The sequence below is a fragment of the Mandrillus leucophaeus genome, unplaced genomic scaffold (assembly GCF_000951045.1).
Source record: "Mandrillus leucophaeus isolate KB7577 unplaced genomic scaffold, Mleu.le_1.0 Scaffold65, whole genome shotgun sequence".
Taxonomy (NCBI): domain Eukaryota; kingdom Metazoa; phylum Chordata; class Mammalia; order Primates; family Cercopithecidae; genus Mandrillus; species Mandrillus leucophaeus.
Window position 1 is genome coordinate 489,755 of NW_012107030.1, and position 15,173 is coordinate 504,927.

Consider the following 15,173-nt stretch of genomic DNA (forward strand, 5'->3'; position numbering starts at 1 on the left):
CTGTGGGAGGCCGAGGCGGGCGGATCACTTGAGGTCAGGAGTTTGAGACCAGCCTAGCCAACATGGTGAAACCTTGACTCCACTAAAAATACATTATCCAGGCGTGGTGGCGGGAGCCTGTAATCCCAGCTACTCAGGTGGCTGAGGCAGGAGAATCACTTGAGCCTCTGGGGTGGAGGTTGCAGTGAATGAAGATTGCACCACTGCACTCCTGCCCGGGTGACAGAGTGAGACTCTGTCTCAGAAAAAAAAAAAAAAAAAGTAACTTTACAGTGGAGACACTCAACAAACATGACCTCAGCCAAGCAACTGAGGTCAATGTCAGCAGTGATATGTCATGCTGATGGTATGTACCCTTGATAGGATGTGATGAAAATGACACTTGATCTCTGTTATTCCTCCCAAAATCCACAGGCCCAGTCCAATCATGAGAAAAGCATCAGACAAATTCCAATAGTGGGCATCTTACTAAATACCTGACCAGAGCTCAAAACTTTCAAGGTCATCAAAAACAAGGCAAGTCTAAGAAGAAACTGCCACAGCCAAGAGGCACCTACAGAAACAAAATGGAAATGTGGTGTCCTGGATGGGATCCTGAAACAGAAAAAGGACATTAGGGAAAAACTAAGAAAACATGAATAAACTATTGTCTTAGTCCACTTTCTGTTGCTTATAGCAGAATACCTGAAACTGGATAACTTATAAAGAAAAGTAGTTGTTTTCTTACAGTTATGGAGTCTGAGAAGTCAAAGGTCAAGGGGCTGCATCTGGTGAGGGCCTTCTTGCTAGTGGGGCTCTACAGAGTCTGGAGGTGGTTCAGGGCATCCTATAACAAGGGGGCTGAGTACGCCAGCTCAGGTCTTTTTTCCTCTTCTTATAAAGCCACCAGTCCCACTCCCATGATAACTCAGCAATCCATTAATTCATGAATGGATTAACCCATTCATGAGTGCAGAGCCACATAAGCCAATCACCTCTTAAAGGCCTCACCTCTCAATACTGCCATATTGGGGGTTAAGTTTCAGCATGAGTTTTGGAAGTGACCAATACTCAAACCATAGCAAGTATAGACTTCAGTTATTATAATAAAGATGTATCAATATATCAATAACTTTTTTTTTTGAGATGGACCTCAGGGTTCATGCACGTACTGTTCTTCCCCAGCAATATCTATTCTCTTCTCAGTATCTTCAGCAACCCCCAGCCCAGCCCACGCATAAACCCACAAAGCTTAAGCTCTCAGTCACTTCCCTGGGAAGCCATCCTCAGCTACCCAGACTAAGTGAGGTTGTGCGTCGCATCCACCCAGGGTGCTGTACTTCTCCCCAGTAACTGATTGTTCCGTGTCTATCTTCCAGCACTGGATGCTCCTTGAGGGCAGGATGGTGCCTGTCTTCTGGACCTCTGAGTCCTGTCCCTAGCACAGTGATTGGCCGAGGGTAATCCCAAGTTCATGTTGTTGAATGCTCAGATGTGTAAAGGAATGAGTTTCAGAAGCAACCCACACAGCGGGCTCCAGGGCTAAAGGTCAGATCGCTCAGTGTGCCCTCTATGACAGGTTGAGAGCCGTGAGCCCATCTGACCTCTGGAAAGAAAAACAGAGAGCAAATGGGTACCACTTGTGTCTGCTGGTGCCAGGAGGCACCAGAGATGCTCTCTGACCCTAAGACTGCATCAGCTTAAAAGGTCTGGAAGTTGAAATGTTTATTTTATATTTCATCAAAAACCTACTCTAGCCCTTGGATAAGTTCTTTTTTTAAAAAAAAAAAAAAAAAAAAAAAAGAGGTATAACTTACATACCAAAAAATAGCAAAATTCACTCGTTAGGTATATAATTCCACAAAGTTTACAGAACATTTCCATCACTCCCACAAAGATCCCTTCATGCCCATTTGTAGTTAATACAAATCCCAGCCCCCAGTGCCCACTGATCTGTTTTCCATTCCTTATTGTTTTTCCTTTTCCAGAATCTCATCTAGACTGAATCATGTAGAAGGTCGTCTTTTGAGTCCAGCCTGTCTCACTTAGCCTAATACATTGAAATTCATCAATTTAGTTGCATGAATCAATAGCTTGTTGCTTTTTATGGGTAATATTCCTTGGCATAGACATACCACAATTTGTTGGTCCTTTCACCAGTGGATAGATACCTAGGTTGCTTCAAATTTGGGGCAATTATGAAGACTATATGCGTACAAGTTTTTAGGGAGACATATATTTTTATTGTTCATAGGTAAATATCTAAAAGTGAGATTGCTAGGTCATATGGTGGATTTATGTTTACCTTTATAAGACACTGAAGGGCAGAATATTTGAGAAGAGTAATTGTATTTCTTTCTCCAACACATTTTGGTTGAGCACCTACTATGTCCAAGGCAAACCCAGGGTGTTTCCCCAAACACCTGGGGATGTTCCTGCTCTCTGCTTGTGCGATCTCATCAGCAGAAAAGCAGACCTCCCATACATTTCCTTGCCCTTGGGCCAAGAATTATGGTATAGACCAGGCACTGTAGTGGATCCAAAAGGGGTGGAACAAATGCATAACAATCTGAAGGATGGAAAGTCCCTCTGGGACTCAGGACCAACAGAGCTGCAGGGAGATGCCAGGAGATACAGGACAGAGAAGAGTTTAATGGTCTGGGTGGCATCATCTAGATAAGGCAGACTCTGGTCCAGCTCTGGGCCCCCCCTACTATTACCCAGTATTCTAGAGTATCATCTGCATGCGGCGATGTCCCCTTCCTCTGATTTCTCTACTACTTTCGGACACTCTGCTTTGGCAGCTGTTGTCTACGCTTTGGACAACCCTTATATTCTTGCCCTCTACCATGCCTTAGCTTTCAGCATTGCATGCTTCCCAGCCAGCAGGAGCTCCCTGAGGACCAAGGCCTGATGTTCTCAGCACACCCAGGTGCATTTGGCTTCCCACAAAATATTGTCCAAGAATGCTCTTTAGGAGGCTTTAATGATTTATAATCAAAACCAACCGCTTGTATGGAAACAGGAGTTCCAAAGACTTGCTCTAATCATTCACTTTATGTGTCAACTTGGCTGGCCCTTTGAACCCAGATATTTGATATAACCTGTCTCAGTTTCACTGTGGAGATATTTTTTAGATGAGATTAATATTTAAATCAGTAGATTTTGAGTCAAGCTGATTACCTGCTATAATGTGGGTGGACTTCATCCCATCAGTTGAAGGCCTTAAAGGAAAAAGACTGACCTCCCCCAAGGAAAAGGGAATTCTGCCAGCAGATGGCCCTCAGGCTCTGCTACATCAACTCTTCCCTACTCTCCAGCCTGCCAGCCTACCCTGCATTATTTCAGACTTGCTAGCTCCCACAGTCACATGAGCCAATCCCTTAAAATAAATCCCTCTCTCTGCATATATATACACATATAAATACACACACATATAGATCATCCATCCCTCTATCCATCCATCCTATTGGCTCTGTTTCTCTGCAAAACCCTAACACACTCGCTCACACCATGCTTCCCACGGTGACATGAGCAGCAGGTGGGCAAGGGTAAACCTGAGATTGGCTACGGCCCAAAGGGCCAGAAAGACATGGTCTCATAGGGCCAGACGGTCACCGCCTTGTTACCATCCTAAATGCGGCTCACCCCAAGACCTAGGAGGCAGAGACCACCAAGCCCCTGCTCTCCAGGGACAGCTGCTGTGGAGGGGGGCTTGCACAATACCTGCTGAGGTCCTTGGCCGGATCTGGGCAGGAGGGAGTAGAAGCTTCTACTCCGTCACCAGTTGGGGCAGAAGGCGAAGTTGTGTGTTCTGCAGCCGAGGGAGCAAGACCCGCACGGGCAGCAGCTGGGGAGATGCTGGGGACACAATGAGGGAATTATTCCACATGGGGCTGGGCTCATTAATGGCACATTCATCAGGCCCCACTCACCCCACCCAACCCACCCGCCCACACATGGAATGGACTCTTTAAGCCCCAACACAGGGCTCCCCAGCTTCCCCACCCAGGCCTCCACTTCTACACAGCAGGGCCTGTGGCTGCAACAAAGCGGCTCCCAGGCCAGGCCCTTAAGCTCCTCCCTTCTTAGGCTCCTGCAAAACGGGGTTTCTTTAACAGAGGCAGCTCAGGTGTCCAGGACACGCTATGTGAGTTTTCTCGTTTGATTTTTGTTTAGGGGAGAGGAATTTTTTTGTTTGTTTGTTTGTTTGTTTTTTTCTGAGACAGTCTCGCTCTGTCGCCCAGGCTGGAGTGCAGTGGCACAATCTCGGCTCACTGCAAGCTCTGCCTCCCAGGTTCACGCCATTCTCCTGCCTCAGCCTCCCGAGTTGCTGGGACTACAGGCCCCCGCCACCACGCCCAGCTAATTTTTTGTATTTTTAGTAGAGACGGGGTTTCACCGTGTTAGCCAGGATGGTCTCAATCTCCTGACTTCGTGATCCACCAGCCTTGGCCTCCCAAAGTGCTGGGATTACAGGCGTGAACCAACGCGCCCGGCCGAGGAGAGGATTTTTTTTGATGATTTCTATTCGTTTTTGATAGGCAATAAAACTCTATGAGGTGAGAACTAAAATACAACTTTACAAATTCCCCAAGCTTTGCCCGCAGATCCCAAGGCTGAGAAAAATCCAGGGGAAAAGGCTGATGGGGTAATTCGGGAACCTGCCCCGGGACCAGTTGGGCCACCCGTGTCCTGGGGGAGGAATGAGTTTCAGAGCCGAGTGTGGCCCTCGGGCAGGGAACGAGTGCCCCCTGCTGGACAACTGGGGAACCACAGTGTGCAGGGGCCTCCGGAGGTAGCACTGGAGACCACTCCCCACGAAAGCCAAAAGGCTTAGTTAGGCACCCAGCGCAGAAGAGGTTCTAATTTTCCCCGCTGGCAAAAAGCAATGCTAGCAATGGCCTCCACAGACTAAAGCCTGGGAACAGCTTTCAGGGTGGTGCCCTCCCCGTCTCTCCAGCCATCCCTGCTCCTGTCCACAGTGGGACTGGCCAGGCTGAAGGTGTCTTGGGGTAGCCAGGTGGAATAGAAGACTCAGCACAGAGGGCCTGAAACCCAGCCTGAGGTGGTAGCTGGGGTTTGTGGCATCACAGCCCTTGCAGTAAGGGATCACTGCTTCCCTCTGGGGGTAAACACCTGCAGGGAGCTCCCAGATTGCAGGAGTCCAGGGTTCGTGGGCTTCTGGGCTGCTATGTCTGCTCGCTCCATCTTCTCGAGGTCCACCTGAGAGGCCAGCACCCTGGTCTGAAGGGCAGCTGCCATAGGCGCTCACACTACACACTGGACAGAGGACACCATCTTGCCCATAAGTCTGGTCACAGCTTAGCAGATTCTGCAGGTCCAGCAGGCACCGCCCAGCCCCTCACCGTCCTGGCCTCAGAGGTCCATGAGGACAGGGGCCACATAGGATCCCAACCCTGGGCCAGGCCGCCCACAGCAGGCAGAGGGGGGGCCGCCAAGTGTCCAGCTGGCTGCAACAAGAGTGGGAGCAGAGCCAGGGCTGGAACCCACGCTGCCTGCTCCCTTGGGGCCCCATCAACAGAGAAAAACAGAGCCCAAGGAATAACAACCAAGGGAAGCCCAGAGCAGACCAATTCATGGGGGAACAAAAATTACAAGTGCTTGGAGGAAACCTAGCAAAACAGCGAAGTGGGTTTACAGATGGAGTGACTGGCCTCCTTTGTCAAACTATTATTTGTAACAATTTGGGCAGTGACTAAAATTAATTATTTCATAAAAGAATGACTCAAAATGAATAATGCAAACTACCAGGGGCATTTAAGCTCCTTAAAAGAGCTATTTTGCACTTTGGAGGCCGACATGTACTCATAATCGGCAAATGGACCACTTACAAACGCAAAACTACTAGTCTAACTTTGCTTTCTCAAGAAATCACACTGCTGTGCTCCTCCCTCCACCACACACATCCCACCAAGATTTTACTTAGTTTAATGCAAATTGAAGAAAGGTGGAATTGTTTGTGGTTCTGTGATGTAAGGGTATTGTTTATCAAACTGCAAGGAAGGATCTGTCTTAGAAAATGGTGGCAGAGGGGAGGGGGGGATGCTACCTTAGATATGTGGCCCACAGCTAATCACAGCAAAGCCAACTCTGCGGGCATCTGATGCAGATGCCCAAGGCTACACCTGCCCCATCTCTGAGAACACCCTGGGGCAGCACAACCAAGGCTCACTCGCCAAGCTCCCCTGCCTGCCCTTAACACCCACAGCTGCTCCTCTTCCTGAGGGGCCACCTGGCTGCTCCCTCCTCCATTCCCTGTGTTGGTCCCAACTGCCATGGCCACACCCTTCCTGCACTGGCTGGGTCCCATTAGCCAAAGGCACCAAACAAGTGTGACTCAACAGCTCATTTAAGAAAGGCGCCCCCCTCCTTCCACCGCCTGTTGGCTCATACCCAGGGGCCGAGGAGGTCACGCTCCCACCAGGAAACACTCAGTGACTCACCATCCAAGCCCAAGCGCTAACACATGGGCCCCCACAGACACCTCCCGCGCCCAACAGAACTTCTCTTCCCTCCTCCCCCTCCTCCTCCTCCCCCAATTTTCCCAGCATGGTAGTGGCACCATCAGCCCACCAGGCCCTGGCACTGACTTCCAGTTCTCTCATTCCCATGCCCCTCATCACCCCTTCCTGCTGAGTCACCTCCTTCTCCTTCTGGAATCCGTCCTCTCTGAGCAGGACTCCTGGGGCTATCCTGCTGTGCCTGCTTTCCATTTTGTCCCCTCAGATCCAAGGCCCCACAGCCACCAGAATGACCCAACTCAAGTTCTGATCAGGTCCTTCCTCTGACGAAAGCCCTCCCTGACTTTCCACGGCATTCGGAAGCCGGTCCTCCAGGAGCCTAAACAAGGTCCCTCGAACTCCCCCTGAGCTGCCAGAGGGCAATGTTGCTCAAACAGACTGAGCAAGCAGGTAGCGGCAGCCGGCAGCCAGCTCCTCACCAACAACCCCGGTCAGCTCTGCCTGCATTCAAGCCTCCCGTGACCAGCAGTGACTCCTCTTAAAGTCATTGTTCTCAGGAAGTCGGGCCCTGAACAAATGCCCAGGACCAATCCCAGGCCTTTGCAGAACCTTCCAGACAGCTGCCAAACCCAGCCCAGAGAGAGCAGGGCACCGACATGGGGTCCGCACATTCTGTGGTCTCATTCCACCTGCTAGTTATCTTGCTGTCTTCCTCCGGTGGGAAGTGAGCCTGGGGCTAAACGTCTGGGATGCCTTTTTCCATTTAAGGAGTTAATCAGCGTTTAATAAAATAGACTTTATTTTGGAAAAATAAAGTTTTCCAAACTGTATTGGAATAACGAAGAAGCTGAATTCAAATTCAAGTGGAGTATTTATATTTTTGAAAGAGGAAGGATACGTTGATTTAAATTCAACCTGCTATTTCTTTTTGTTTAGGACAGAGTTGACAGCACAGAAACCACCACGCTTTTAGCAGACAGCCATGACTTACTGATCAAGGCATTCTTTCCAGCTAAGCCCAGCTGGACAAGACCTCAGAATCCATCTCAACACAGACCCCTAGAGAACTACTACCAATGGATCAGAGACGATGGGTCCAAAGAGCTTGCTATCCCTGAGTTAGCACCTTGCTAAGGTCCTCACAAACAACAACTGGTCACTCTGCCCATTCGGCTGCAGTCTCCAGCCATACACACAGCTCCAGGGCTCGCATTCAGCCCTGCAGGTCCGGCTGCAGTGAGACACCGTCAGCAGCTGTTGTCCTTTGATTCCCTGCTCGGGGCTTTTGAGTCCTGCCGGGCAAATCCCTCACTGAACTGATAGCAAATTTCATTTCAGAGATCGGCTGGAGCTGCCAAATTAAGCCCTTGTGCAAGGACAAACACCAGAGTGGCCCAGGCTGTCACGGGAGGGTGATAACAGCCCCCAAGGTGCAGGCTGAACACAGCGGTCCTGTTGGCCAGATGGGTGACAGCATCTTATCTCCCATTTCACATCACCATCTGGAAGGCATTTAGCACAACAGCCCTTCCTCCCAGGCCTCTTGATTTTTTTCTTCCCAATCCCCAAGTGCACATGATCACGTAATAGGGCAAGCGTTAAGGCTTGACTCAGGTCATGCTGAAGGTGAGATGCAAAGTGCAGAAAGGAAAGTGCTGTGAAATTGTGGGTTTGGAGAGCCAGGCTTGGTTGATACAAATGCTGAACAGCCAGTCCCACCGAGGCCTGGGACTTGATAAAATAAGACTCAGCAATGGGAGATAGAACAGGCATCTCTCAGAGGCAGCCACTGAAAAGCCCCAAAGCCAAAATCAGAAGGTGCTGAGAGGTGCTTGTGAACTGGCTGGAAGCTCCGAGGCAGGGCATGTCCAGACGTTTCTGGTCGCTGGTGAGATCCACCGGCGTTCGAGCACCAGCCAGTTCACGTGAGAGCGCCAGCAGCCTCAAATGAGCTGATGTGCAGATTTCCAGCGGGCGCTGGGCTCCTGCGCAGTTAACCCCGAACTGGCTGCTCAGTTCTTCCCCGGCACATGTCTATCCACGTTACCTTCACAGAGTGAGCCCGTGCTCAGAGGAGGGACGTTATTTTCAAACTTGGCCCAAGCAAAACTTAAGCAGGAAGGAAAATATTCACCAAGGGAAAAGTGATAAACACCATCCCAAAACCATAGGCAAGGCTTTGGTCTGGCTTGGATCGTCGAAGTTATAAATCCCCATGCCTGGTCATCACCAGCAGCTCTGCGGGCCCAGGGGCAAGACTTGCTTATGTCCTGAGCTCTCTGGGGATGAGTCCTGGTGTACGGAGGCTACAGGGGTTGAGACACAAGGGATAAAAGGAGAGTGATCTTTGATATCCAAGATTATTTATTCAGAAAGTCAAAATCTACCTATACCGATAAAGCAGCTCAAGAAGCACGAAAAACCAAAACAAGAACAAAATTTGTGTTAGTGTGAACCATATGAAATTCTCAATATTTGACACTTGCCAATGTGGCAATTCATGTGGCTCAACCCAACAGCAGCCAGCCAGACACTGGAAACTCAAAGGCTCTGCAGAAGTGTAACGGTGCACCCCAATTTACTCAGCACGCTGGTCACTGGCTTCACAATTTTTTTTTTCTTTTGTTTTTTGAGACAGAGTCTCACTCTTTCACCCAGGCCAGACTGCTGTGGCACAATCTCAGCTCACTGCAAGCTCCGCCTCCCGGGTTCCCGCCATTCTCCTGCCTCAGCCTCCCAAGTAGCTGGGACTACAGGCACCGGTCACCATGCCCGGCGAATTTTTTGTGTTTTTTTTAGTAGAGACGGGGTTTCACTGTGTTTGCCACGATAGTCTCAATCTCCTGACCCGTGATCCACCCGCGTCAGCCTCCCAAAGTGCTGGGATTACAGGCGTGAGCCACTGCGCCCGGCCGCCTTCACAAATTTGATTCATGAATGTCAAAAAGCACCTTCTAAAGGGTACAAAGGAATTCTATTATTCAGAGAAGACTTTTGGGAGATCCATTTTCTAAATTGAAAATAATTCCTCCACTTTATCATTCAGTTTTTGTTTGTTTATTTTTTGAGACAGAGTCTCACTCCTGTCACCCAGGCTAGAGTGCAATGGCACGATCTTGGTTCACTGCAACTTCCGCCTCCCAGGTGCAAGCAATTCTCCTGCCTCAGCCTCCCAAGTAGCTGGGATTACAGATGCCCGCCACCACGCCCGGCTAATTTTTTTATATTTTTAGTAGAGACAAGATTTTGCCATGATAGCCAGGCTGGTCTCAAACTCCCGACCTCAGGTGATTCACCTGCCTTGGCCTCTCAGAGTGTTCGGATTACAGGCGTGAGCCACCATGCCCAGCCTATCATTCAGTTTTTAATAAGGCACCTGCTTAAATAAAGGTTCCACTAACCTTTGTGAGGTGGTTGAACTCACTTATGCATACACATAGAGGGAAGACAAAAAAAAATCTTATTGTGCAGACAGAAAAAAATAAAAGAAACTACATGATTTGGAAGCGAGAAGAGAAACAGAAGCTGTGGTCAATATGAATTCCCTGGCCTTTCAACTTGTGACCACTTTAAACTCTGCTCCCGAATCTGGAAACTCTCTGGTGAGGCTATGACACTCAGCAGGGGCCACCCCACCTCCTTCTGTCCAAAGTCAGAGATCAGAAACTTCAGCCCTCAGCTGCTGGGCCTGGGGTCTGCCTTCCTGAGGAGCTATGATGAGCTGCTCACACTTGTTCACAGGTGAGGAGAAAAGCACCTGGTGGCTGTGAATTCAATGAAACAAAATTACCTATTAAAGAAGGCGTCTGGACAACACCGCCTTCACCTGGTGGCCCTCCAAGGATTAGAAATGCAGGCGTGGGCCCCTCCCAGCCCCCCTGAATCAGACTCTGGGAAGCGGGCAGCAATCTGGATTGTCAGCAGGTGATTCTGACGCACACTGAAGTCTGATCCACAGACACAAGTTCGGTGAGCAGTTTCTCAGCTATGTGGATGGGAGTCCTCAAGTTCTCAGGGGACCTCTCTGCGTGGATTCTTGACTGTGGGAAAAGCACAGGAGGCTCCTGGATGTGCCCCATTTCACTGCTTAATACACAGTGGTACAGCAGCTGGAAGGTTTCATTGAAAAACCATTCTGCTTTTTTTAAGATGGGCCTCACTGTGTCACCCCAGCTCTCAGCCTGGTCTCCGCTCACTGCAACCTCCACCTCCCGGGCTCAAGCAATCCTCCCACCCCAGCGTCCTGAGTAGCTGGGACTACAGGCACGCACCACCACACCCAGCTAATTTTTGTAGAGGCAGGGTTACCCAGGCTCATTCTGCTTTCTTAAAAAATGAAAATACTGAACAGATGAGAGTACAAGTGGCCATAGGCAATGTGGTCATTTGTAGAAAGTTCTAGAAGATCTGGGCCCAGCTTTCTCTGTCATCCAGGGTTAGCTCAACCCCTGAAGCAGTTTCACAGCTCTTCCCTGAGGAAGGAAGCAAATTTTGATGCCCTCCAGTGGCATTAACAATAGGGAAAGGGTGCATCAAAATCCCTTTCATTTTATTTGAGAAATACCTTAGAGATGGAGGTGACTTCTCCTTTTTCTGCTACTCCGAAAAATAAGAGCTCTTGAAACTAGAGGGCAGGGCACCAAAGAATTAGCAGGCAACAGGGAAGGAGGAGTGAGGCTTGCTCTCTATTTTTCTCTCAGGTGGCTTAAAGCAAATGCTCCAGCTCTACTTTTTTTTAATTGATTAAAAAAAATTCTGCCGGGTACAGTGGCTCACGCCTGTAATTCCAGCACTTTGGGAGGCCAAGGCAGGCAGATCACCTGAGGTCAGGAGTTTGAGACCAGTCTGGCCACCGTGGCAAAACGCCATCTATACTAAAAATACAAAAATTAGCCAGACATGGTGGTGCACGCCTGTAATCCCAGCTACTCAGGAGGCTGAGGCAGAACACTAGCTTGAGCCCAGGAGGCCGAGTTTGCAGTGAACCCAGATTGTGCCACTGCACTCCAGCCTGGGAGACTGAGCAAGACTACATCTAAAATATATACACACACACACACACACACATATATACATACGTATATATATACACACATCTATATATACGTGTGTATATATATACACACACACACACATTCTGATTTAATTTTTAAATTTAAACTACTGAAAAGGCACACCTCTCCTGAAGACTGTTACAGCCTGCCCCCTGCCCCATGTTCATCCCTCCCCTCCTTCTGCATCCCACCCTCTGCCTCTGTCCTTGCGGGAAGCAGAAAGTGCACAGGGATTGCAGGTGGATGGGGTGGCGGGGCCACTGCTGTGGTTAAATCGCCACTGCACACCAGAACGTCCCGCTTAGTTTCTCCATCAGATGGGCAAGGTGGAGCACTGTTGATTCTTGCTATTCACAGTAACATTCTATCAAGTCGCCATGAACCCTGAATTAGGAAACACTGAATTATTGCGTCTAGAGGAAATATAGGGGTAGGTTCCTGTGAGTTTCTGGGCACAATATTTTCATCAGCCAATCAACCAAAACATAACCTTGTTCCACGTGTGCTTCTGTTTAAAGACGCCTTCTTTAATAGGTAATTTTGTTTCACTGAATTCACAGCCACCAGCACTACACCTCATGCCAGGACGAAGCTTCTCTAAGGCACAACTTTTCGCCCGAGGCTCATCATTGCACTTAGGAGGGCACTTTAGCATCATGCTCAGGGCTCGTTTGAAACAATGTATTCACCAATGAAAAGCACAACAATTGAATGAAACATGCCACACAAGGACACCTGTTTACAGTGCCAGAGCCACAACAAGAAGGCAGGGTGTTGCCTTGTTAAACCGTAGGTGAGAATGTGTGTGCTGGGCAGCTCTGCACGTGTCCACAAATGACTGACAAAGGACCACAAGTGTGAATTCCGGGGTGATCAATACATTTTAGTGAGAAGGCAAATTCACAAATATGGAATCCGCCAATGAGGACCAACTGTATTTTACAGAGGCATCTGGTGACCAAAGTCAGACCAATCCTTGGTCTTAACAGAACTATCTCTTTTCCACCAATCCAGTAAAAACAAAACAACACAACTCTGGATAAATGTTCAGTAACACCGACAAGGCACCAAAATTGCTCATTCCTTGGTCAAATACTGCCCCCGGTTTTAATCATGCCTGCCTTCTGCACAGAGGTCTGAATCTTTCCATAAGGAGAAAAGGCAAGAAGCTGGCCGAGTTCTCAGCACCGACATCTCTGCTTAGCCACTGGTCCCTTCCTGCATTCTGTGGTCACTCTTGGTCAGGGTTACAGGTAACACAACTGCATTACCTAATGCATTACCTTCCTTGGACTAGAGAGAGACCACAGATACAGGCGGGGCCCCAGGATACGGTGTCTCGAGGAAGCCTAGCGCTCCTGCAGCTCTGCCAGTGGACGTTTCAGAACACAGGTGGGCAGCCGGGCCAGAGCTGCTGCAGTCCCAGCTCTGCCACTTACTAGCTATGTGTCCTGGAGCATGTTAATGTCTCTGAGCCCCAGTCTGCTCAACTGTGAAATGGCGGCCATGACAGCAGCTCCCACCTTCTACAGCTGGCGTGAGGATTTATGGAGACACTCAATGAAACACACCCAGCATGGTGCCTGGAGCACGGGAAGTGTCCAGGCAAAAGGAGCCTTAAGAGCATGCACCACTCACCTACTATGGGGCCTGGGACAAGTCACTGAAAACACGCAGTCTCAGGCATGGGAGGGGCCTTCAGAAGCACCCATCATACCCCCTGCTGGACTGCAGCTCTCTGAGAGCCATCCAGCCAAGTCCAGCGCCATCCTCTGCTCGGAGATTCCTCGTGCCCCCGCATCCCTCGACTGTAAGATGGAAGCATCGGGTGAGAATGATCTCGGCTCCCTTCCAGGCTTCCTCAAGGGAGGGTGTGCCCCACTGGCTACAGCCAGAGGCCCCTGGGTCTTCCTAAAACGGTGGTGGTCAGGGAGCCAAATGGGACAAAGAGTGGGAGGAATAGGAGAGACAGGAAGGGGGTGCCCCACTTCTCACTGGAAACTTCTGTATACTTCTTGAGTGTTGGGGGCCTTCGATCACAGCTAGGGTTTTTCCTTTAAGAAGTTAAATTCACACAAAAGTAAGAACTATGGCTGACTCAGACGAGTGTGGTGGCTCACGCCTGTAATCCCAGCACTTTGGGAGGCCGAGGCAGGCGGATTACCTCGGGTCAGGAGTTCAAGACCAGCCTGGCCAACATGGCAAAACTCCATCTCTACTAAAAAAAAAAATACAAAAAAATTAGGCAGGCATGGTGGCGCACGCCTGTAATTCCAGCTTCTCGGGAGGCTGAGGCAGGAGAATCGCTTGAACCCAGGAAGCGGAGGTTGCAGTGAGCAGAGATTATGCCACTGCACTCCAGCCTGGGCGACAGAGTAAGACTCCGTCTCGGGGGGGGGGAAAAAAAGAACTATAGCTGACTCCTACCTGTAAAAGGAATATCTAAAATTCCACATCAGTGCATGGCTGCCCTGGAATATCTGCTTCTCGCCTGCAGCTTCCCGCCCTGTCTATCCCATCCTCTGCTTTCTCCCCTACCAGGAACCTCCTCCTAGTTTTGAAGAAGCGTCTTGGTGCTGTCAGCTACCTGCCTGCACCCCAAGGAAGAGGGTCAGCACGGGCCGGCCCCCAGGTCCCTGTCCCCCCTCATCTGGTTCAAGTCACCACCATTCCTCCAGGGCCTGCTCAATGCCGTCTTGGGTACTGCAGTTCCAGAGATTACAAGTGACCAGTTCCTCCCTCGAGGAGTTCCCAGTCTTGCAAAGGAGATGGACTTAGATACGGGTCATTTACAAGCATCTGTGGAGGGCAGTGACATAGGGGCGTAACTGGCGACCGCAGGAATTCAGAGGCAGGTTTCTCTCAGCTTGGGGAGAAGGATTCCTGGAGGAAGGGTCACTGGGCCATGAGTTCTAGGAGGGAAGGGACAGTATCTGCCTATTCACCATGGCTTCCCCAGCACCAGGCAATATCGAACAAAAAGCAGATGTTTCACTGATATAAACATAAATTCAAATGCGTGTACGTGTGTATTCAGAGAGACACACACACATAGACATATGTGTGTGTAATAGACATATGTAGACATACATGTGTATGTGTGTATAGACATATGTAGACATGCATGTGTACATGTGTGTATGGAGAGAGACATGTGGAGGCATACATGTATACATGTGTGCCTATATATGCATATATGGGCATCTGAGCTGACTCTGAGGCTGATTCTGGAAAAGCCCGGGGTTAAATGCCAAGTTTGCAGGCAGAAGGAGCAGTGAAGCCTGAATCCAGGCCAAGCACAGTGTAGATGGAGAACCATGATGAGTGTGGGGTTGCTGGGGTGTGAAGAGCAAGGAGAAGGGAGGCTGGTGGGAGGTGACATGGCAGAAGGGCAGGGGCAGGGACCTCAGGCCTCTGGCTCCCCTGCCATGTGCTGCTGACCCTCCTCTTTTCTGACCACCACCAAAAAATGAAAGAAAATGGGCCGGACGCGGTGGCTCAAGCCTGTAATCCCAGCACTTTGGGAGGCCAAGACGGGCGGATCACGAGGTCAAGAGATCGAGACCATCCTGGCTAACCTGGTGAAACCCCGTCTCTACTAAAAAATACAAAAAACTAGCCGGGCGAGGTGGCGGGCGCCTGTAGTCCCAGCTAC

At 49.7% G+C, this 15,173-nt stretch overlaps 1 protein-coding gene across 1 annotated transcript in view; it reads right to left on the reverse strand.

Moving 5' to 3' along the window:
* TACC2 (transforming, acidic coiled-coil containing protein 2) overlaps positions 1 to 15,173 on the reverse strand; it is a 182,906-nt gene that overhangs the window by 116,852 nt on the left and 50,881 nt on the right. Inside the window, exon 3 of the mRNA XM_012001062.1 lies at positions 3,706 to 3,840. Within this exon, the coding sequence (XP_011856452.1) occupies positions 3,706 to 3,840 (135 nt within the window). The remainder of the gene's footprint in view (positions 1 to 3,705; positions 3,841 to 15,173) is intronic.